General features: G+C 48.4%; 1 protein-coding gene across 13 annotated transcripts in view; it reads left to right on the top strand.

The window, feature by feature from the left end:
* megf11 (multiple EGF-like-domains 11) overlaps positions 1 to 24,707 on the top strand; it is a 664,461-nt gene that overhangs the window by 147,586 nt on the left and 492,168 nt on the right. For all 13 annotated transcript variants that reach the window (XR_011933847.1, XR_011933846.1, XM_072470335.1 and 10 more), the window contains one exon: positions 21,311 to 21,433. Coding sequence is in view for 11 of the 13 variants with exons in the window: in XM_072470335.1 (XP_072326436.1) it covers positions 21,321 to 21,433 (113 nt within the window). In the remaining 2 variants the exon portion in view is untranslated. The remainder of the gene's footprint in view (positions 1 to 21,310; positions 21,434 to 24,707) is intronic.

Raw genomic sequence — 24,707 nt, 5'->3', positions numbered from 1 at the left:
GCAAAATTCGTCACCGTGAACCAAAGAACCTACTCATCCTCGTCCCTGTCATATGCGCTCTGTGAACAACCTTGAATTGTAATAGGCTGAGCCTGGCGCAAGAGGAGGCAGAATTAACCCTACTCAGGGCATCAGCCCACAGACCCTCATCAATCTCCTCCCCAAGCTCCTCCTTCCACTTGTCCTTTAGCTCCTCTACCGAAACCTCCTCCTCTTCTTTCATCTCTTGATATATCGCCGAATCCTTGCCCTCTCCGACCCATACATCCAAAATCACCCTGTCCTGAATCCTCTGTGCCGGGAGCAATGGGAATTCCCTCACCTGCCGCCTCACAAACGCCCTCACTTGCATGTACCCGAACGCATTTCCCGGGGGTAACCCAAACTTCTCCTCCAGCGCCCCTAGGCTCGCAAACGTCCCATCTATAAACAGGTCCCCCATTCTTCTGATCCCTGCCCAATGCCAGCTCCGAAACCCCCATCCATCCTTCCTGGGACGAACTGATGGTTCTCCCGAATCGGGGACCAAACCGAGGCTCCCACCTCGCCCAGTGGCGTCTCCACTGCCCCCAGATCTTCAACGTTGCCACCACCACCGGACTCGTGGTGTACCTTGTCGGCGAGAGCGGCAGCGGTGCCGTCACCAGCGCCCTCAGGCTCGTGCCCCTGCAGGACGCCATCTCCAACCTCTTCCACGCCGCCCCCTCTCCCTCGATTACCCACTTACGGATCATCGCCACGTTGGCTGCCCAATAATAGTAGCACAGATTCGGCAGCGCCAGCCCTCCCCTGTCCCTGCTACACTCCAGAAACACCCTCTATACCCTCAGGGTCTTATTTGCCCACACAAAACCCATGATGCTCCTACCTACCCGTTTAATAAAGGCCTTGGTAATCACAATGGGAAGGCACTGGAACACAAAGATAAACCTCGGGAGGACCATCATTTTAACCGACTGTACCCTGCCCGCTAGCGAGAGTGGCAGCACATCCCATCTTTTGAAATCCTCCTCCATCTGCTCCACCAACCACGTCAAATTGAGCTTGTGCAGGGCCCCCCAACTCCCAGCCACCTGGATCCCTAAGTACCGAAAGCTCCTTTCCGCCCTCTTCAACGGTAGGTCGTCTATCCCTCTTCCCTGGTCCCCTGGATGCACCACAAAGAGCTCACTTTTCCCTACGTTGAGCTTATAGCCCGAGAAGTCCCCAAACTCCCTTAGGATCCGCATGACCTCCGCCATCCCCTCCACTGGATCTGCCACATACAGCAACAGGTCGTCCGCATACAGCGACACCCGATGCTCGTCTCCCCCTCGAACCACCCCCCTCCATTTCCTGGACTCCCTTAGTGCCATGGCCAGAGGCTCAATTGCCAATGCAAACAGCAGGGGGGACAGGGGGGACCCCTACCTCGTCCCTCGGTACAGCCGAAAGTGCTCCGACCTCCGCCGATTCGTAGCCACACTCGCCACCAGGGCTCTATATAGGAACTTAACCCATCTGATAAACCCCTCCCCAAACCCAAACCTCCGCAGCACTTCCCAAAGATACTCCCACTCCACCCGGTCAAAGGCCTTCTCCGCGTCCATAGCTGTCCCTATCTCCGCCTCTCCCTCCACCGATGGCATCATAATCACGTTGAGGACCTCCGCACATTGGTGTTTAGCTGCCTGCCCTTTACAAATCCCATCTGGCCCTCATGAATCACCCCCGGGACACAGTCCTCAATTCTCGTAGCCAGCACTTTTGCCAGCAACTTAGCGTCCACATTGAGGAGCGAGATCGGTCTATACGACCCACATTGCAGTGGATCCTTGGCCCGCTTCAGGATCAGAGAGATCAGCGGCCCGGACATTGTCGGGGGCAGGGTCCCCCTCTCCCTTGCCTCATTGAAAGTCATCACTAGCAACGGGGCTAACAGGTCCGCATACTTCCTGTAAAATTCAACCGGGAACCCATCCGGCCCCGGGGTCTTCCCCGCCTGCAGCTTCCCCAATCCTTTAACCAGCTCCTCCAACCCAATTGGCGCCCCTAAACCAGCCACCTCCTGCTCCTCCACCCTCGGGAACCTCAGTTGATCTAGAAATCGTCGCATCCCCTCTTCCCCCGCTGGGGGCTCAGATCTGTACAGCTCCTCATAGAAGTCCTTAAATAACAGCCGTAACAGCCTCCTCGAGCAGGTGCCGGAATGTGGCGACTAGGGGCTTTTCACAGAAACTTCATTGAAGCCTCCTTGTGACAATAAGCGATTTTCATTTCAATTTTTTTCAAATACATCATTTACTCTCACCGCACTCCGCACCGTATCCCCCTGCTATCCTTAACTCCACCTATCTCCCTCGCTGCCACCCTCTTATGGAGCTGGTGTGCCAGCATCCGGCTCGCTTTCTCCCCATACTCGTACGTTGCCCCCTGTGCTTTCCTCCACTGTGCTTCTGCCTTCCCTGTGGTCAACAGGTCAAACTCCGTCTGGAGGCTTTGCCGCTCCCTAAGTAGTCCCTCCTCGGAGGCCTCTGCATATCTCCTGTCCACCCTTAAGATCTCCCCCACCAACCTCTCCCTCTCCCTGCCCTCTCTCTTCTCCCTGTGGGCCCTAATGGAGATTAACTCTCCCCTGACCACCGCCTTCAGCGCCTCCCAGACTACCCCCACCTGCCCTCTCCGTTGTCATTGGCCTCCAAGTATCTCTCAATACACCCCCGTACCCTCCCGCACACCTCCTCATCCGCCAGTAATCCCACATCCAGACGCCACAGCGGGCGCTGGTCCCTCTCCTCTCCTAACTCCAGCTCCACCCAGTGCGGGGCGTGGTCTGAGATGGTTATGGCCGAATACTCCGTTCCTTCCACTTTCGGGATCAGCGCCCTACTCAAAACAAAAAAATCTATCCGGGAGTAGGCTCTGTGTACGTGAGAAGAAAAAAACATTCCTTGGCCAAGGGCCTAGCAAATCTCCACGGTCTACTCCCCCCATCTGGTCCATGAACCCCCTAAGCACCTTGGCCGCAGCCGGCATCTTCCCCGTCTTGGATCTGGAGCGATCTAATGCTGGGTCCAACACCATGTTGAAATCCCCCCCCATTATCAAGCTTCCTGCCTCCAGATCCGGAATCCGACCCAGCATGCGCTTCATAAATCCAGCATCATCTCAGCTCGGGGCGTATACGTTCACCAAACCACCCACACCCCCTGTAACCTACCGCTCACCATCACGTATCGACCTCCATTGTCCACTACAATATTCTTGGCCTCAAACGACACCCGCTTCCCCACCAGTATTGCCACCCCTCTGTTCTTCGCATCCAGCCCCGAATGGAATACCTGTCCTACCCATCCCTTTCTCAACCTGACCTGGTCTGCCACCTTCAAATGTGTCTCCTGAAGCATGACCACGTCTGCCTTCAGTCCCTTTAAGTGCGCGAACACTCGGGCCCTCTTAACCGGCCCATTCAGGCCCCTCACATTCAAAGTTATCAGCCGGCTTGGGGGGCTTCTCACCCCCCCCCCCCCCCTTGCCGACTAGCCATCTCCTTTTCTAGGCCAGTCACGTGCCCGCGCCTCCCGCACCCTCCAGTCCCCCAGACGGTGGACCACCGCCCCGAGCACCTCTCCTATTTCCAGTTCCCCATTGGCCAATGCAGCAGCAACCCTATACCCCCCCCCCCCCTCGCTAGATCCGTATCGAGCTCTTTTGCTCCCCCCATAACACTCCCGTAAGTCAGCTGACTCCTGCTGATCCCGGCCTCTCCCAATTTCCCATCGACCCCCCCAGTGTGGGAATCCCCCCTCCCCCTCTGCCCTAGCAGTCAGTGTGCGCTCCTCCAACCCCCACCGCCGTCCTTCCCTAGCGCGGGAAAAAGCCCGCACTTTCCCGAGCTGGACCCGCCCCCTCTGGCGCAGCTCCTTTTGCAGCCTTATCTCAATTCCCCCATCCCCGGGCCTCCCCTCCCTCCAACACCGGCGCCCACACTCTCCCACAGTCTCCCCATCAAATCCCTTCATCCATCCCCATCCAGCACCCAACCAAGGGAACATTCCCGACACGTAGTTAAAACCATATATACAGCAAACATCCCCCCCCACAGCAACAAACCCTCAATTTGTTTCCAACGTTTCAGTCTGTATAAAGCTCCAAGCCTCCTCAGGAGTTTCAAAATAGTGGTGCCGATCCTGGAACGTGACCCACAATCGCGCTGGCTGCAGCATCCCGAACTTCACCCCTTTCGGATGGAGCACCGCCTTGGCCCGATTAAAGCCAGCTCTCTTCTTGGCCACCTCTGCATTCCAGTCCTGGTAGATTCGGATCTCCGTGTTCTCCCACCTGCTGCTCCGCTCTTTCTTGGCCCATCTCAGGACACACTCGCTGTCCATAAAGCGGTGAAACCTCACCATTACATCTCTTGGCGGCTCGTTGGCCTTGGGTCTCCTTGCTAGGACCCGGTGAGCCCCATCTAGTTCCAGGGGCCTCGCGAAAGCTCCCGCGCCCATCAGCGAATTGAGCATCGTGCTCACATATGCCCCGGTATCGAGCCCCTCAACTCCTTCAGGGTGACCCAGAATCCGAAGATTCTTCCTCCTCGACCTATTCTCCAGGTCCTCAAATCTTTCCGCCCACCTCTTGTGCAGCGCCTCGTGCGCCTCCACCTTCACCGCCAGGCCCAAGATCTCATCCTCGTTCTCCGAGGCTTTCTGCTGCACCTCCCGGATCGCCGCCCCCTGGGCCCTCTGTGTCTCCACAAGCTTCTCAATCGCCGCCTTCATTGGCGCCAGCATTTCTGTCTTCAGCTCCTCAAAGCAGCGTTTAAGAAACTCCTGCTGCTCCTGCGACCACTGCGCCCACGCTGCTTGGTCTCCACCCGCCGCCATCTTGCTTTTCCTCCCTCGCACTTTTCGCTGCTCCAAGATCTCTTTTTTCACCGCTCCACTCCTGGTCCAATCCATATACTGTCGGGGGGACCTTGCTGTCACCTTCCCACACTGGAAGCCGTCGAACAAGTGCCGTTGGGGCCCCTCTAGAGAGCCCTAAAGTCCGTTCCCGGCGGGAGCTGCCGAACGTGTGACCTATTCAGGCATAGCTGCAACCGGAAGTCAAACGGTGTTGTGTGTGTTGATTGGTCCCGCTGTGTGTCCATCAGTGTGTGTATCTGCACCATAATATACTGGTGTATATTATGACATCCCCCCTTTTATACAAAAATGTATGTGTGTGGCAATAAATAATGTGTGGTGAGAATGTTCCTAACTACGTGTGGGGTGCGAAGACATATTTACAGGACGACATACATGAGAATTAAGCTAGTTACATTGGAAGGTGCCTGGTGCAGAGAAGCAGTATGCAACAAGAATAACGAGATCACCACTATATACAAACCAGGGAAACGATCAAACAAAGCAACGAAACAATTCAGAGAGTCTATAAGTCCGCAAAGTTCATAAATCTAGTCTCTGAGGTGGGCGACGAATTCTGGTTGACCGCCTCAAGGGTGGGTCGAGAGCCGCCGGTTCAGGAGCGGGCTGGACTTCGTCAAACTCAGGGGGAGGCAGAGTGACAGGGAGCTCTGCAAAGTCCGTGGCAGGATCAGTAGGAGGGTGAGGCGACACTGGAGGATCACGTGGCGAGCATGGAACGAGATGAAGGGCGCGTCGATTGCGGCGCAGAATAGGCCATCCGGTAGACGAACCAGGAACGAGCAGGGGGCCACCTGCCAAAGGACAACAGCGGTTGCAGACCAGCCACCATCCGAAAGATGGTCGCGGACGTTGTCATCTGGAGCCAGAGCAGGGAGATCAGCTGCATGGGAGTCATGAGCCGCCTTGTGCTGTGCACGAGCCAGCTGCATCCGGCGAAGGACCGGAACGTGGTCGAGGTCTGGGGCGTGGATGGACGGCACCGTCGTCCTCAGGGTGCTACTCATGAGTAACTGGGCTGGCGATAGGCCAGTGGACAGTGGGGCGGAGCGATAGGCCAGCAAGGCGAGGTAGAAATCAGACCCAGCATCGGCAGCCTTGCATAGGAGCCGTTTGACGATATGTACTCCCTTCTCTGCTTTGCTGTTGGATTAGGGGTACAGGGGACTGGATGTCACATGGGCAAAATTGTACCATCTGGCAAAGCTGGACCATTCTAGGCTGGCGAAGCAGGGGCCATTGTCTGACATAACTGTGCATAATAATAATTTCGCACTGAGTGCTGAATTTGGTGCATTTGAGTGCTATCGTGAGAGTTTGGTGACTGAGGGAGTGCTGAATTTGGTGCATTTGAGTGCTATCGTGAGAGTTTGGTGACTGAGTGAGTACAAGGCTTCATTTTTATCTAAAGTATAGTCTTTCTTTTATTTAGTTAATTAACTTAAAAGTTGCTGTTTGGTTTAGAAGAAGGTGAATTTTCAATCAGCTTTAAACAAAGGTTCTACTTGTAGGTACTTGCAGCTGGAGCTTGTTAATTAGTGAATTGGATTAGGCCAGTTTTCAGAGGCTAGATTCACAGTATAAAAGTGATCCCTACAGAGCAGACTTTGTTTGCACTGAGTGCTGAATTTGGTGCATTTGAGTGCTATAGTGAGAGTTTGGTGACTGAGGGAGTGCTGCATTTGGTACATTTGAGTGCTATAGTGAAAGTTTGGAGACTGAGGGAGTACAAGGCTTCATTTTTATCTAGAGTATAGTCTTTCTTTTATTTAGTGAATTAACTTAAAAGTTGCTGTTTGGTTTAGAAGAAAGTGAATTTTCAATCAGCTTTAAACAAAGGTTCTACTTGTAGGTACTTGCAGCTGGGGTTTGTTAATTAGTGAATTGGATTAGGCCAGTTTTCAGAGGCTAGATTCACAGTATAAAAGTGATCCCCTACAGTGCAGACTTTGTTTGCACTGAGTGCTGAATTTGGTGCATTTGAGTGCTATCGTGAGAGTTTGGTGACTGAGGGAGTGCTGAATTTGGTGCATTTGAGTGCTATAGTGAAAGTTTGGAGACTGAGGAAGTACAAGGCTTCATTTTTATCTAAAGTATAGTCTTTCTTTTATTTAGTGAATTAACTTAAAGGTTACTGTTTGGTTTAGAAGAAGGTGATTTTTCAATCAGCTTTAAACAAAGGTTCTACTTGTAGGTACTTGCAGCTGGAACTTGTTAATTAGTTAATTGGATTAGGCCAGATTTCAGAGGCTAGATTCACAGTATAAAAGTGATCCCCTAGAACAAAGAACAAAGAAAGGTACAGCACAGGAACAGGCCCTTATGCCCTCCAAGCCCGTGCCGACCATGCTGCCCAACTAAACTACAATCGTCTCCACTTCCTGGGTCCGTATCCCTCTATTCCCATCCTATTCATGTATTTGTCAAGATGCCCCTTAAATGTCACTATTGTCCCTGCTTCCACCATCTCCTCTGGTAGCGAGTTCCAGGCACCCACTACCCTCTGTGTAAAAAAAACTTGCCTTGTACATCGACTCTAAACCTTGCCCCTCTCACCTTAAACCTATGCCCCCTAGTAATTGACCCCTCTACACTGGGGAAAAGCCTCTGACTATCCACTCTGACTATGCCCCTCGTAATTTTGTAGACCTCTATCAGGTCGCCCCTCAACCTCTGTCATTCCAGTGAGAACAAACCGAGTTTATTCAACCGCTCCTCATAGCTAATGCCCTCCATACCAGGCAACATTCTGGTAAATCTCTTCTGCACCCTCTCTAAAGCCTCCACATCCTTCTGGTAGTGTGGCGACCAGAATTGAACACTATACTCCAAGTGTGGCCTAACTAAGGTTCTATACAGCTGCAACATGACTTGCTAATTCTTATACTCAATGCCCCGGCCAGTGAAGGCAAGCATGCCGTATGCCTTCTTGACTACCTTCTCCACCTGTGTTGCCCCTTTCAGTGACCTGTGGACCTGTACACCTAGATCTCTCTGACTTTCAATACTCTTGAGGGTTCTACCATTCACTGTATATTCCCGACCTGCATTAGACCTTCCAAAATGCATGACCTCACATTTGTCCAGATTAAACTCCACCTGCCATCTCGCCGCCCAAGTCTCCAAACAATCTAAATCCTGCTGTATCCTCTGACAGTCCTCATCGCTATCCGCAATTCCACTAACCTTTGTGTCGTCTGCAAACTTACTAATCAGACCAGTTACATTTTCCTCCAAATCATTTATATATACTACAAACAGCAAAGGTCCCAGCACTGATCCCTGCAGCACACCACTGGTCACAGCCCTCCAATTAGAAAAGCATCCTTCCATTGCTACTCTCTGCCTTCTATGACCTAGCCAGTTCTGTATCCACCTTGCCAGCTCACCCCTGATCCCGTGTGACTTCACTTTTTGTACTAGTCTACCATGAGGGACGTTGTCAAAGGCCTTACTGAAGTCCATATAGACAACATCCACTGCCCTACCTGCATCAATCATCTTTGTGACCTCCTCGAAAAACTCTTATCAAGTTAGTGAGACATGACCGCCCTTCACAAAACCATGCTGCCTCTCACTAATACGTCCATTTGCTTCCAAATGGGAGTAGATCCTGTCTCGAAGAATTCTCTCCAGTAATTTCCCTACTACTGAAGTAAGGCTCACCGGCCTGTAGTTCCCTGGATTATCCTTGCTAGCCTTCTTAAACAGAGGAACAACATTGGCTATTCTCCAGTCCTCCGGGACATCAACTGAAGACAGTGAGGATCCAAAGATTTCTGTCAAGGCCTCAGCAATTTCCTCTCCAGCCTCCTTCAGTATTCTGGGGTAGATCCCATCAGGCCCTGGGGACCTATCTACCTTAATATTTTTTAAGACGCCCAACACCTCGTCTTTTTGGATCTTAATGTGACTCAGGCTATCTACACACGCTTCTCCAGACTCAACATCTACCAATTCCTTCTCTTTGGTGAATACTGATGCAAAGTATTCGTTTAGTACCTTGCCCATTTTCTCTGGCTCCACACATAGATTCCCTTGCCTATCCTTCAGTGGGCCAACCCTTTCCCTGGCTACCCTCTTGCTTTTTATGTACGTGTAAAAAGCCTTGGGATTTTCCTTAACCCTATTTGCCAATTACATTTCGTGACCCCTTCTAGCCCTCCTGACTCCTTGCTTAAGTTCCTTCCTACTTTCCTTATATTCTACACAGGCTTCGTCTGTTCCCAGCCTTTTAGCCCTGACAAATGCCTCCTTTTTCTTTTTGACGAGGCCTACAATATCTCTCGTTATCCAAGGTTCCTGAAAATTGCCGTATTTATCCTTCTTCCTCACAGGAACATGCCGGTCCTGAATTCCTTTCAACTGACACTTGAAAGCCTCCCACATGTCAGATGTTGATTTGCCCTCAAACATCCGCCCCCAATCTAGATTCTTCAGTTCCCGCCTAATATTGTTATAATTAGCCTTCCCCCAATTTAGCACATTCACCCTAGGACCACTCTTATCCTTGTCCACCAGCACTTTAAAACTTACTGAATTGTGGTCACTGTTCCCAAAATGCTCCCCTACTGAAACTTCTACCACCTGGCCGGGCTCATTCCCCAATACCAGGTCCAGTACCGCCCCTTCCCTAGTTGGACTGTCTACATATTGTTTTAAGAAGCCCTCCTGGATGCTCCTTACAAACTCTGCCCCGTCTAAGCCCCTGGCACTAAGTGAGTCCCAGTCAATATTGGGGAAGTTGAAGTCTCCCATCACCACAACCCTGTTGTTTTTACTCTTTTCCAAAATCTGTCTACCTATCTCCTCCTCTATCTCCCGCTGTCTGTTGGGAGGCCTGTAGCAAACCCCCAACATTGTGACTGCACCCTTCTTATTCCTGATCTCTACCCATATAGCCTCACTGCCCTCTGAGGTGTCCTTTGTTTGCACTGAGTGCTGAATTTGGTGCATTTGAGTGCTATGGTGAGAGTTTGGTGACTGAGGGAGTATAAGGCTTCATTTTTATCTAAAGTGTAGTCTTTCTTTTATTTAGTTAATTAACTTAAAAGTTGCTGTTTGGTTTAGAAGAAGGTGAATTTTCAATCAGCTTTAAACAAAGGTTCTACTTGTAGGTACTTGCAGCTGGAGCTTGTTAATTAGTGAATTGGATTAGGTCAGTTTTCAGAGGCTAGATTCACAGTATAAAAGTGATCCCCTACAGTGCAGACTTTGTTTGCACTGAGTGCTTAGTTTGGTGCATTTGAGTGCTAAGGTGAGAGTTTGGTGACTGAGGGTGTGCTGAATTTGGCGCATTTGAGTGCTGTAGTGAGAGTTTGGTGACTGAGGGAGTTAGGTGAGGAGGGAGTAAGACGCTCCTTTCATTTTGTTTCCTACATTTCCGCAAAGAGCGAGAAGGGAGCCAGGAGTTTACAGAGAGTGCAGCTGACTGGGAGCAGAGTCGGAGGGCGGAGATCCAGTTGGTCCACAGGGCAGCTATATTCTGTAAGGTAAGAGGGGATGGAGGCTAGGCCAGTTGCATGCTCCTCCTGTAGGATGTGGGTGGTGAGGGATACCACCGGTGTCCCCGCTGACTATACCTGCGGGAAGTGCACCAACTCCAGCTCCTCAAAGACCGTGTTAGGGAACTGGAGCTGAAGCTGGATGAACTCCGGATCATCCGGGAGGCAGAGGGGGTGATAGCAATGAGTTACACGGAGGTAACCACACCCAAGGTACAGGACAAGAGTAACTGGGTTACAGTCAGGGGAAAAAAAAAAAACAGGCAGACAGTGCAGGGATCCCTCGTGGCCGTTCCCCTTCAAAACAAGTATACCGTTTTGGATGCTGTTGGGGGGGGATGATCTACCGGGGGAAGGCCCTAGCGGCCAGGTCTCTGGCACTGAGTCTGGCTCTGGGGCTCAGAAGGGAAGGGGGGAGAATTGAAAAGCAATAGTAGTAGGAGATTCAATGGTTAGGGGAATAGATAGGAGATTCCGTGGTCGCGAGCGAGACTCCCAGAAGGTATGTTGCCTCCCGGGTGCCAGGGCCAGGGATGTCTCGGATCGTATCTTCAGGATCCTTAAGGGGGAGGGAGAGCAGCCAGAAGTCATGGTGCACATTGGTACCAACGACGTAGGTAGGAAAAGGGGTGTGGAGGTAATAAACAAGTTTAGGGAGTTAGGCTGGAAGTTAAAAGCCAGGACAGACAGAGTTGTCATCTCTGGTTTGTTGCCGGTGCCACGTGATAGCGAGGCTAGGATAGCGAGAGAGTGCAGCTGAACACGTGGCTGCAGGAATGGTGTAGGAGGGAGGGCTTCAGGTATTTGGATAATTGGAACGCATTCTGGGGAAGGTGGGACCTGTACAAGCAGGACGGGTTGCATCTGAACCAGAGGGGCACCAATATCCTGGGAGGGAGGTTTTCTAGTACTCTTCGGGAGGGTTTAAACTAATTTGGCAGGGGAATGGGAACCAGATTTATAGACCAGCAACTAAGCTAGCCGATATTCAGGACGCCAAAGCGTGTAGTGAGGCAGTGGGGAAGGGAACACTGACAAAGGAGAGTACTTGCAGGCACGGAGATGGGTTGAAGTGTGTATACTTCAACGCAAGAAGCATCAGGAATAAGGTGGATGAACTTAAGGCATGGATCGGTACTTGGGACTACGATGTGGTGGCCATCACGGAAACTTGGATAGAAGAGGGGTAGAAATGGTTGTTGGAGGTCCCCGGTTATAGATGTTTCAATAAGATTAGGGAGGGTGGTAAAAGAGGTGGGGGGGGGTGGCATCGTTAATTAGAGATAGTAGAACAGCTGCAGAGAGGCAGTTCGAGGATTATCTGCCTACTGAGGTAGTATGGGTTGAAGTCAGAAATAGGAAAGGAGCAGTCAACTGTTAGGAGTTTTCTATAGGCCCCCCAATAGTAGCAGAGATGTGGAGGAACAGATTGGGAAACAGATTTTGGAAAGGTGCAGAAATCACAGGGTAGTAGCCATGGGTGACTTTAACTTCCCAAACATTGAGTGGAAACTCTTTAGATCAAATAGTTTGGATGGGGTGGTGTTTGTGCAGTGTGTCCAGGAAGCTTTTCTAACACAGTATGTAGATTGTCCGACCAGAGGGGAGGCAATATTAGATTTGGTTCTTGGTAATGAACCAGGGCAAGTGATAGATTTGTTAGTGGGGGAGCATTTTGGAGATAGTGACCACAATTCTGTGACTTTCACTTTAGTAATGGAGAGGGATAGGTGCGTGCAACAGGGCAAGGTTTACAATTGGGGGAAGGGTAAATACGATGTTGTCAGACAAGAATGGAAGTGCATAAGTTGGGAACATAGGCTGTCAGGGAAGGACACAAGTGAAATGTGGAACTTGTTCAAGGAACAGGTACTACGTGTCCTTGATATGTATGTCCCTGTCAGGGAGGGAAGAGATGGTCGAGTGAGGGAACCATGGTTGACAAGAGAGGTTGAATGTCTTGTTAAGAGGAAAAAGGAGACTTATGTAAGGCTGAGGAAACAAGGTTCAGACAGGGCGCTGGAGGGATACAAGATAGCCAGGAGGGAACTGAAGAAAGGGATTAGGAGAGCTAAGAGAGGGCATGAACAATCTTTGGCGGGTAAGATCAAGAAAAACCTCAAGGCCTTTTACACATATGTGAGAAATATGAGAATGACTTGAGCGAGGGTAGGTCCGATCAAGGACAGTAGCGGGCGATTGTATATTGAGTCTGAAGAGATAGGAGAGGTTTTGAACGAGTACTTTTCTTCTGTATTTACAAATGAGACGGGCCATATTGTTGGAGAGGACAGTGTGAAACAGATTGGTAAGCTCGAGGAAATACTTGTGTTGGAGTGAACACAAGGAAGATGTGTTGGGCATTTTGAAAAACTTGAGGATAGACAAGTCCCCCGGGCCTGACGGGATATATCCAAGGATTCTATGGGAAGCAAGAGATGAAATTGCAGAGCCATTGGCAATGATCTTTTCGTCCTCACTGTCAACAGGGGTGGTACCAGGGGATTGGAGAGTGGCGAATGTCGTGCCCCTGTTCAAAAAAGGGACTAGGGATAACCCTGGGAATTACAGGCCAGTTAGTCTTACTTCGGTGGTAGGCAAAGTCATGGAAAGGGTACTGAAGGATGGGATTTTTGAGCATCTGGCAAGACACTGCTTGATTAGGAATAGTCAGCACGGATTTGTGAGGGGTAGGTTTTGCCTTACAAGTCTTATTGAACTCTTTGAGGAGGTGACCAAGCATGTGGATGAAGGTAAAGCAGTGGATGTAGTGTACATGGATTTTAGTCAGGCATTTGATAAGGTTCCCCATGGTAGGCTTATGCAGAAAGTAAGGAGGCGTGGGATAGTGGGAAATTTGGCCAATTGGATAACGAACTGGCTAACCGATAGAAGTCAGAGAGTGGTGGTGGATGGCAAATATTCAGCCTGGATCCCAGTTACCAGTGGAGTACCGCAGGGATCAGTTCTGGGTCCTCTGCTGTTTGTGCTTTTCATTAATGACTTGGATGAGGGAGTTGAAGGGTGGGTTAGTAAATTTGCAGACGATACGAAGATTGGTGGAGTTGTGGATAATGAGGAGGGCTGTTGTCGGCTGCAAAGAGGCATAAATAGGATGCAGAGCTGGGCTGAGAAGTGGCAGATGGAGTTTAACCCTGAAAAATGTGAGGTTGTCCATTTTGTAAGGACAAATATGAATGCGGAATACAGAGTTAACGGTAGAGTTCTTGGCAATGTGGAGGAGCAGAGAGTGCTTGGGGGTCTATGTTCATACATCTTTGAAAGTTGCCACTCAAGTGGATAGAGCTGTGAAGAAGGCCTATGGTGTGCTAGCGTTCATTAACAGAGGGATTAAGAGCCATGAGGTGATGATGCAGCTGTACAAAACTTTGGTAAGGCCACATTTGGAGTACTGTGTACAGTTCTGGTCACCTCATTTTAGGAAGGATGTGGAAGCTTTGGAAAAGGTGCAAAGGAGATTTACCAGGATGTTGCCTGGAATGGAGAGTAGGTCTTACGAGGAAAGGTTGAGGGTGCTAGGCCTTTTCTCATTAGAACGGAGAAGGATGAGGGGTGACTTGATAGAGGTTTATAAGATGATCAGGGGAATAGATAGAGTAGACAGTCAGAGACTTTTTCCCCGGGTGGAACAAACCATTCCAAGGGGACATAAATTTAAGGTGAATGGTGGAAGATATAGGGGGGATGTCAGAGGTAGGTTCTTTGCCCAGAGAGTAGTGGGGGCATGGAATGCACTGCCTGTGGAAGTAGTTGAGTCGGAAACATTAGGGACCTTCAAGCAGCCATTGGATAGGTACATGGATTACGGTAGAATGATACAGTGTAGATTAATTTGTTCTTAAGGGCAGCACGGTAGCATTGTGGATAGCATAATTGCTTCACAGCTCCAGGGTCCCAGGTTCGATTCCGGCTTGGGTCACTGTCTGTGCGGAGACTGCACGTCCTCCCCGTGTCTGCGTGGGTTTCCTCCGGGTGCTCCGGTTTCCTCCCACAGTCCAAAGATGTGCAGGTTAGGTGGATTGGCCATGATAAATTGCCCTTAGTGTCCAAAATTGCCCTTAGTGTTGGGTGGAGGTGTTGACCTTGGGTAGGGTGCTCTTTCCAAGAGCCGGTGCAGACTCAATGGGCCGAATGGCCTCCTTCTGCACTGTAAATTCTATGATAATCTATGATTAATCTAGGACAAAGGTTCGGCACAACATCGTGGGCCGAAGGGCCTGTTCAGTGCCTTATTTTTCTATGTTCTATAACCATGAGTGGGATGCCATGTCGGGCAAAGGTTTCTTTACATGCACGACTGACTGCAGACGAGGTGAGGTCGTGCAACCGTATCACCTCCGGGTAATTCGAAAAGTAGTCCACGATCAGGACATAGTCACTACCCAGCGCGTGGAACAGGTCGATGCCCACCTTGGTCCATGGTGACATGACTAACTCATGGGGCTGCAGGGTCTCATGTGGTTGGGCCGGCTGGAAGCGCTGACAAGTGGGGCAGTTGAGCACTGTGTTGGCTATGTCCTCATTAATGCCGGTGTCGAGTTTGGTTAAGAGCTTGGCGCGAGCCATCTCACATGTGAGCTCTTCGCGCTTGGGAATTGGAAAGTGCTCTCTCATAATATTGCGATTTAGATCCTTGGGATCAATGCAAATTCTCAATTCGTCGGAAGGCTTTTTTACACATACCATGGAACTGACCCAGTCGGTCGGTTCCGTGACTTTGGAAATCACTCCTTGGTTCTGGAAGTCCTGCAGCTGCTGCTTGAGGCGGCCCTTAAGGGGTGTTGGGACCCTGCGAGGTGTGTGCACCACAGGCGTGCCATTGCTGAGAGGTGGGGGAAAGCCCCAGGTCTTCTTGGGAGGGCCTAAAATACGGGAGGGACATTTGGCACCCATTCTCTTTTTGACTTAATCGCATCTCCTTTTTGAGGAGTATGTCTCCGAATGGTAATGATAGTTTGGCCGTAGGATTAGCCTCGTGGGTCCTCACTTGTGTTGAGAAATGTCCCCTTCGGATTAATGTGGTTGTGGTTTGTTTTGTATTTTTGTTGTGTTGGGACGCCAAGGTGGCACAGTGGTCAGCACTGCTGCCTCACAGCGCCCAGGACCCGGGTTCGATTCTGGCCTCTGGTGACTGTCTGGGTGAAGTTTGCACGTTCTCCCCGTGTGTGCGTGGGTTTCGTCCGGGTGCTCCGGTTTCCTCTCACAAAGATGTGCGGGTTAGGTGGATTGGCCATGCTAAATTGTCCCTTAGTGTCCAACGGTTAGATGGGGTTACAAGGATAGGGCAGGGTAGACCGAGTACTCTTTCAGAGGGTCGGTACAGACTCGATGGGCTGAATGGCCCACTTCTGCACTGTAGCGATTCTATGATTCTATGGGATTTGTAAGGTGTTGACTAAATCCTGCAATGGTACAGACAGGTCAATTATCTAAGAAAAAAACGTTACCACGACTTTATGGTGCCTCTGGTTTGACTGGAGGGGTTGTGTCCTTTATTTCTTCTGGTGGATTGTGCAATGACGGGAGCTAATTTAAAACCATGCTCCTGGAATGTGTGGGGAATTCATCAACCTATCAAAAGGAAAAGGGTCCTGTCATTGAAAAGGAGAAAGTGGAGATTGCCTTGTTACAGGAGATTCACCTGAATCATGAGGAGCTCTTAACATTAAAGCAGGACTAGGTGGGGCAGGTTTTCTTTGCCTCGTTCTCGGCCAGTATTTAGGGGACCAAAAATGGTCAATAAAAATGCTCATTTCAAGGTGGAGAATTGTCTGAAGGGTAAGAGGGGGGGGGGGCAGGGGGGAGGGTAGATATGTGATTGTTAAGGGTCTTGGATTGGATTTGTTTATTGTCACGTGTACCGAGGTACAGTGAAAAGTATTTTTCTGCGAGCAGCTCAAACAGGTCATTTACCACCTGAAAAGAAAATACATAATAGGGCAACACAAGGTGCACAATGTAAATACATAGACACCGGCATCGAGTGAAGAATACAGGGTGTAGGATTAATCAGGTCAGTCCATAAGAGGGCCTTTAGGAGTCTGGAACCAACGGGGAAGAAGCTGTTTTTGAGTCTGGTCGTGTGTGTTCTCAGACTTCTGTATCTCCTGCCCGATGGAAGAAGTTGGAAGAGTGAGTAAGGCGGGTGGGAGGGGTCTTTGATTATGCTGCCCGCTTTCTCCAGGCAGCAGGAGGTGTAGATGGAGTCAATGGATGGGAGGCAGGTTCGTGTGATGGACAGGGCGATGTTCACGACTCTCTGAAGGTTCTTGCGGTCTTGGGCCGAGCAGTTGCCATACCAGGCTGTGATGCAGCCAGATGGGATGATTTCTATTGGTGCACCTGTAAAAGTTGGTAAGAGTCCGTGTGGACATGCCAAATTTCCTTAGTTTCCTGAGGAAGTAAAGGTGCTGCTGTGCTTTCTTGGTCGTAGCGTCAACCAGGACAGATTTTTGGTGGTGTGCACCCCTCGGAATTTGAAGCTGTCAACTATCTCCACCTTGCCCCGTTGATGCAGACAGGGGTGTGTACAATACTTTGCTTCCTTTTATATCGATAATCTGTTTATTGCACCAGGTTTGAGACATAAGTTTGACCCTCCTATTTCCCTGATGTGCCCAGTAGTTGAGGATACTTACATATACCGTGTGTGGCCCTGTGTCACGATTCAATCCGATTGGTCTGGTCTAGTTAAGGAGCTTGAGTGGATGTTTGGCATGGCTCTAGAATTTAATCTTATGTCCCTAATTCTGGGTCTTCCAGATAAGAGAATTATTGACATTAATGAAAACAAAAATGTGTAACATCCTCACTTTCGCAGCTCGGAAAAATATCCTTTATTCCTGGATTAGCGACAAGTATCCTTTGTTTCAAAATTAGCGTGAAATAGTTTTGTGGATGGAATTCCTCTGGAATTTCTGATTTCTGAAACTCGATCTCAGCCAGACACATTCCCCAGCTCACATTTATAGGCTCCACTCTGCTGACCTGCTCCTCCAAGGTTTTCAGTGAACCGTGTTGAGAGTCTGGCTTTAACCTCTCCCCCCCACCCCCGTCCCCCATCATGTGATTAGTTCTTAAGGATTGTAGTTCTGACATTGTTGTGTATTTCTCTGTTCTTATATTTGCACAGATAACTGTTTTGCATTGTACCAGTGTGTGTTTTGAAAGCTTGTTGCATTATCTGTACAAATGACAAAACTCTGACAAAAATATATATTTTTACAAATTCTGGAAATACCCAGGCAGCCTGGCGGCTGCTGCGGAGAGAGGAACCGAATCAACCGGTTGGATTTTTCACCCCTGCCAGAATTAGCGATTGCCGGGAGCTTCGAAACAGTTCCGTCATCGGTGACTGTTCCCCGCTCCATCCTCCCTCGAGGCCATTTCTGAGCACCTGGTTGGGGCCAGCTCGAGGAATATTCCACTCCAGTTCCCCGTGGGGGAATGGGGGGGGGGGTGGCTGAAGTTTTGGCGCCTGAATGCAGCCATTCAACAGCACGCTGTGGGTGGGGGGGGGAGAGTGCAGTGCATCAAGGAAGCCAAGAGACTCTCCGTGGCTACCTGGGTGCAGGAGCAGCCAGTGGCTTGTTCCCCCTCCAACAGTGACCACATAGGGCAGCTTTTCAGCTTGTCTAAAAACCCATCGTGTGAATAGAATATTGTGTGTGAAATGGAAGAATTGCTCAAGTTAAGTCTTGACATCATTGAGGTTATTTTCCTCATTGATTGTCACATATCTTCCTCACTTAGTCATGCTTATATAGGGTAACTTGAGCGTAGCAGTAAGTGCTTTGAATAATGTGTGCTTACACCTCTATCCAACATGTGCCCATATTTGTTTTCTTCTGTATGTTGATTTCCAAAGCCTTCTCAATTTCAGTGCTCCACAGGATCCCAATTGTGGAATCATCTTAATGAAATGAATGTGCTGGGATGGTGTGTAGTCATCAGATTAAGTTGCTGTATGAAAAGGTGGTGTTCTGGCTGTGCTGTGACCCTCCAAAGTACTTGCTGCCTCATATGGGATAGTTACAAAGATAAAGATCTGCGTCGGTTTCCTCCGGGTGCTCCGGTTCCCTCCCGCAGTCCAAAGATTTCCGGTTAGGTGGATTGGCCAGGCTAAAATTGCCCTTAGTGTCTTAAAAAAAAAAAAGGTTAAGTGGGTGTTACTGGGTTACGGGGATAGGACAGAGACGTGGGCTTGAGTAGGGTGCTCTTTGTAAAGGCCGGTGCAGACTCGATGGGCCGAATGGCCTCCTTCTGCACTGTAAATTCTATGATTCCTATGAAAGAGAATAACAAGTAATCAGTGGGTTTAGGAAATCCAAGTGGTTCTGCACATCAGAAATATTCTGGATTTCCATTCTTTGAATGAAGATTCTTATGCTCACCCAGTTATCTCCCGTCCTTTCCTGAAGCTGTTGACTCTGCCTGGGATCTGGGTGACCTCCAGTACCTCCGGCATCTGGCCATTCATCACACGTTAGTCTGGAAATGAGAAATCTATTCCAAATCATAACCACGCTCAGTTTTGTACTCGCTATCACCTTCTCGGCCTTTTGGCTAAGATGAGCGTGAGGTCAGGTGTAATGCCTGGATCTGGTGCGTCTCTCTTGTGGGGACCATACAAAGAAAAAAGAACAAAGAAAAGTACAGCACAGTGTGATGAACGGTTACTGCCTTATCATCATGTAAGGTGATGTCCCCTTTAAGACCGGGCTTGGAACCCTGGGGACTCCGCCTCTGGCTCCGCCCATCTGGGAGCCATACATAAAGGGCTGCCTCATGGTCTGTGTAACAGTCAGCTCTCATCTCTAGCTGTAGTATAGTTATTAGTCTAATAAAGCCTTCTTTACAGTTTAATCTCTAAGCGTCATTATTGAGGGTACCTCACACAGGAACAGGCCCTTCGGCCCTCCAAGCCCGTGCCGACCATGCTGCCCGACTAAATTACAATCTTCTCCATTTCCTGGGTCCGTATCCCTCTATTCCCATCCTATTCATGTATTTGTCAAGATGCCCCTTAAATGTCACTATCGTCCCTGCTTCCACCACCTCCTCCGGCAGCGAGTTCCAGGCACCCACTACTACCCTCTGTGTAAAAAAACTTGCCTCGTACATCTACTCTAAACCTTGCCCCTCGCACCTTAAACCTATGCCCCCTAGTAATTGACCCCTCTACCCTGGGGAAAAGCCTCTGACTATCCACTCTGTCTATGCCCCTCATAATTTTGAAGACCTCTTTCAGGTCGCCCCTCAACCTTCGTCGTTCCAGTGAGAACAAACCGAGTTTATTCAACCGCTCCTCATAGCTAATGCCCTCCATAGCAGGCAACATCCTGGTAAATCTCTTCTGCACCCTCTCTAAAGCCTCCATGTCCTTCTGGGAGTGTGGCGACCAGAATTGAACACTATACTCCAAGTGTGGCCTAACTAAGGTTCTATACAGCTGCAAAATGACTTGCCAATTCTTATACTCAATGCCCCAGCCAATGAAGGCAAGCATGCTGTATGCCTTCTTGACTACATTCTCCACCTGTGTTGCCCCTTTCAGTGTCCTGTGGACCTGTACACCTAGATCTCTCTGACTTTCAATACTCTTGAGGGTTCTACCATTCACTGTATATTCCCTACCTGCATTAGACCTTCCAAAATGCATTACCTCACATTTGTCCGGATTAAACTCCATCTGCCATCTCTCCACCCAAGTCTCCAAACAATCTAAATCCTGCTGTATCTTCTGACAGTCCTCATCGCTATCCGCAATTCCACCGACCTTGTGGCGTCTGCAAACTTACTAATCAGACCAGTTACATTTTCCTCCAAATCATTTATGTATACTATGAACAGCAAAGGCCCCAGCACTGATCCCTGCGGAACACCACTAGTCACAGCCCTCCAATTAGAAAAGCACCCTTCCATTGCTACTCTCTGCCTTCTATGACCTAGCCAGTTCTGTACCCACCTTGCCAGCTCACCCCTGAACCCGTGTGACTTCACCTTTTGTACCAGTCTACCATGAGGGACCTTGTCAAAGGCCTTACTGATGTCCATATAGACAACATCCACTGCCCTACCTGCATCAATCATCTTTGTGACCTCTTCGAAAAACTCTATCAAGTTAGTGAGACACGACCTCCCCTTCACAAAACCGTGCTGCCTCTCACTAATACATCCACTTGCTTCCAAATGGGAGTAGATCCTGTCTCGAAGAATTCTCTCCAGTAATTTCCCTACCACTGACGTAAGGCTCACCGGCCTGTAGTTCCCGGGATTATCCTTGCTACCCTTCTTAAACAAAGGAACAACATTGGCTATTCTCCAGTCCTCCGGGACATCACCTGAAGACAGTGAGGATCCAAAGAATCCATGAATTGGATTCAATTTGAATTGTTTTTTGGAGCAGGCAAGGAGCTGGATTAGGGGTTTGCCCCTGTCCACACTCTGAGCCCTGGCTTTGTAACTCTGAAAGTAATTTTAAAAAAGGTTTTGTACTCGCTGATAGCCTACGTGTGCATTATACCCTTTACTCTATATAGCTCAGTTCCATCCTGGATAGCAAACGTGTTAACCGTGTCAGTTGTAAACACTGCATTTTCATGACTGTTGGGTGAATTTGGAACAACGCAGAACGCTGCTTTTAAACGTCAGTATGATGTACCCAAGGCAGGTTAGATGTATGTTTGAACCCTCACTTCTACACAAGCCAAGTTCCAGGTCTTCCCCCATTCCATCATAGGAAAGATTTAAATGGAGACCAAGTGGATTTCCACATCGATCGAGGGAAATGTTTTTGGTAAAGCACACTCTTGTATTCACACTGGTCTTGTGGGACACATTACAAGGGATTTTTAATTTATTCTTTGTTTTCTTTAGATTTGAAAGAATGGTTTGTGCTGCATTCTGTCGGTGCCAACTTGTGATTGTGATCTGCTATCTGGCAAGAGTGGCATGGTGTCTGAATCCTGATGATCCCAATGTGTGCAGTCACTGGGAAAGGTAAACCCAATAATTCTGGCTTCTTTTTTACTTATTTATGTGGTGTTTTAAAAAAAAACTGTCACATAGAATTTGAACACCTTCATTGGTACAGTTGCCGGTAGAAACATTGATATTCAAATTGGCTACTGTTTACAAAGGGGATCATTATCTTTTACATTTTTGAGTAAGTCACAGATTGATAGTGGAATTCTTTGTAATACAGTACACAGGGACCAGACTCTTTATCCAGCATCCCAAAATCTGGAAACACCTGGGAAAGTAGATCCTGCCCTGGAAACCACAATCCCCTTCAGACATCAATGCCGGTCATATTCAAGTTGTGCCACATCGTTCCCCTGTTCTTTGGGTGAGGGATTAACAGGGGAAGCTGGCTTGACACCCTCCCCCCTCCCTCTCTTCCTTTTCCTGTCCCGGCTGGGTCCAGCTCGGCTTCAGTTACCCTATTTCCCCCCCCCCCCACCCCCAAACCCAGAATCCAGATCATTCTCGTATCCAGAACACATCCAGTCTCGAGCTTCACGGATATGGGGATCCTGTACCTGTGTACAGACTACCAAAGAGCTTCAGACACAAGTTCCACATGGACGTTGGAAACACTTGGTGAACCTGGAGATCTACCCAACAGGATATTGATACCTTTAAGGAAAGAAAATTGGTAAAAGAAAAGCAGAGGAGTATATAAAGCAACTAATTTTAAACTAAAATTAGCTGACACAATGGAATGTTAAGATTCACATCTCCAATCACCTGTGTTCAGTCTATGTAATAAGACGTAGTTTGCACTTTAATTAACTATGGGTCATCTTGGTAGACGACAAGAAACAAAGATATTTTTGATTGCTAGTTTATCACAGCCAGTTTAATAGAATGAGTAATTATCTAGTTCGGCCAACATACCTACAACTCGCCAGAGGCCTAACCCCCGATATCCCTCTTTGGCCTCGTGCAGTTGCAAAACAGGCCTGTGTCTGTATATTTTAGTACCTTCAATTTGTCTCCCTCAGCAGCAGAAGTTACAATAGCCTCCATCGTGCTCTCTCACCATTTCTATAGCTTATCTGGAAAGTGCAGTAAGTTGCTTTCAGCGCAAAGCATTTCTTCAGATACCCAGGTAGTAACTGAAAATCTGCTTGTCGGCAACATTGTTAGCCAGAAATTACACTAGTGCAGCCCAAGCAGTTTTCCCTGTTAGCTCACATTCCCAGCCAAATTAGCAACAAATCCCAATTTATTTTGCAGGCAGGGAAGTTTGCTTTGAGCCAAGAATATTTCTAACTTGGATATTTTTGGTGATGTATTCAAAGTTGTAATTCCAACCCCGAACCGAGGGATTACCAGATAACTTAATCAACTGAAGTTTACGGGATTTGTAGATGAAGAAACAAACTGGAGACAGTACATTGGGGAGAATTAACAATGAAAATGTAAAATGTCTGTTGCTTTATATGTAAAACAGCTCTTAAAATACAATAATTTAAGAGTTTCATTTATATTTTATTCAGAATTGTTGGATGAAGAGAAGCTTTAAAAATGTGGAAACAATCTTCTTTTACTTGTTCTAATCAGTATAAATGTAATCTGGAATGTACATTGTTAACAAAGGTGGGCATTCACGTCTTGTTTCTTATTGTATTAGATTCAGAACAAACAGAAAGGAAGCATGTACCCAATCGAGTTTTTATTACTGATAGAATTACATTATTGTTAGGACATACTGCACGTTTGTCTGCGTGGAATAAGCTAGAAATTTCAATCAAACTAAAAAACTCTATTCCGATTTTGTGCCAATAAAAACTACTCGCAAGGACAGAGGAAAATCAGCAATTTATACTCTTCTCCGAGACTATAGTTAATAAAATGTAAAGTACAAGATACATCCTCTTATAAATTTAGTTTTTGTAGCTTTAAAATAAGTTTGTTGAAGCAGAAGAAATTAATTATCGCAGTGATTCTTGAGGTTAATCAAGAAAGTAAGACTTCCTTTTTTTGTTAAAGCATTTGCAAACCAAACGCACCCAACATAAACTATTGATTGAGTGTATTAGTATGAGCATAACATTGCAATCAAGAGAAAAGCTAGATTAAACTCTGCTATTGATTTGCTGTACATCACATGATGACTTTGTTATGGGGACATTAATAAATCACATTGCAAGGGGAGCCTGCAGCGAATGACCTTCCTTGCCCTTTAGGATTAAATGTTGATCATTAGACAGTTATGACAATCTGTCTAATTTCCTCAAAGAAATATCTGATTCAGGCATCAACTTGTAATTATGTATAGTACCGTCAATATAATAGAGGAATTCCAACCTTCGGAATCAAGTGACTTCTAAAAGTAGAGAATGCAATCGTTGAAATATGCAGTGTCACAGAGTGGTAAATACAGCTTTGCATCCATAATAACTCGACCATACCTCCGTTGAAGCAGAATAGGGAATAAGCATTTCCCTCAGAAAAAGGGGTAGTTGATCCATTGTGCCTCTGCTGACTGTTGCTAATTTAGTCCTGATCCAAGATTCTCCCCCGCCCCCCCTCCCTTGAAGTACATGCCCAATTGATTTTGACAGTTCCTATGGAATCTGATTCCACACCCAATCAGGTAGCTCATTCCAGATCATCACAGGACTTTGTTGTTCAGAGTGTACCCGAAGTAGTGTGTCTGCCCGGGTCTTATAGAATTTTTCATAGAATATACAGTGCAGAAGGAGGCAATTCGGCCCATTGAGTCTGCACTGGCCCTTAGAAAGAGCACACTACCCAAGCTCACATATCTACCCAGTAACCCCACCCAACCTTTTTGGACACTGAGGGTAATTTAGCAAGGCCAATCCACCTAACCTGCACATCCCTGGACCGTGGGAGGAAACCGGAGCACCCGGAGGAAACCCACGCACACACGGGGAGGATGTGCAGACTCCGCACAGACAGTGACCCAAGCCGGAATTGAACCTGGGACATTGGAGCTGTGAAGCAACTGTGCTAACCACTATGCTACCGTGCTTGGCGCAAACACATTTAGTGGGCCAATTCAGTAGCATAGATTGGTTGTGTTCTCGACTGGCAGGGTTTTGCACTGGGGTCTTGCACTGGGAATGGGGTCAAAAGAGAATTCAGAAGGCTGCCCCTTGGATCCTGTCATCCGAGGGGTGCAAAGACCATCTGTGTTGGACACCCTTGCATTTGGTACCCTATAGTTGCGGGTAGAGGAAAGTGAGGCAGAGGGCTCGAGAACACCCTCACTCCCCTCATTTCCTGTGCCAATTCAGCG

Source organism: Scyliorhinus torazame, chromosome 12 (assembly GCF_047496885.1).
Source record: "Scyliorhinus torazame isolate Kashiwa2021f chromosome 12, sScyTor2.1, whole genome shotgun sequence".
In the NCBI taxonomy this organism is placed as follows: Eukaryota; Metazoa; Chordata; class Chondrichthyes; order Carcharhiniformes; family Scyliorhinidae; genus Scyliorhinus; species Scyliorhinus torazame.
The sequence above is the reverse complement of the archived record's forward strand: the minus strand, read 5'-3'. Positions and strand labels throughout refer to the sequence as shown.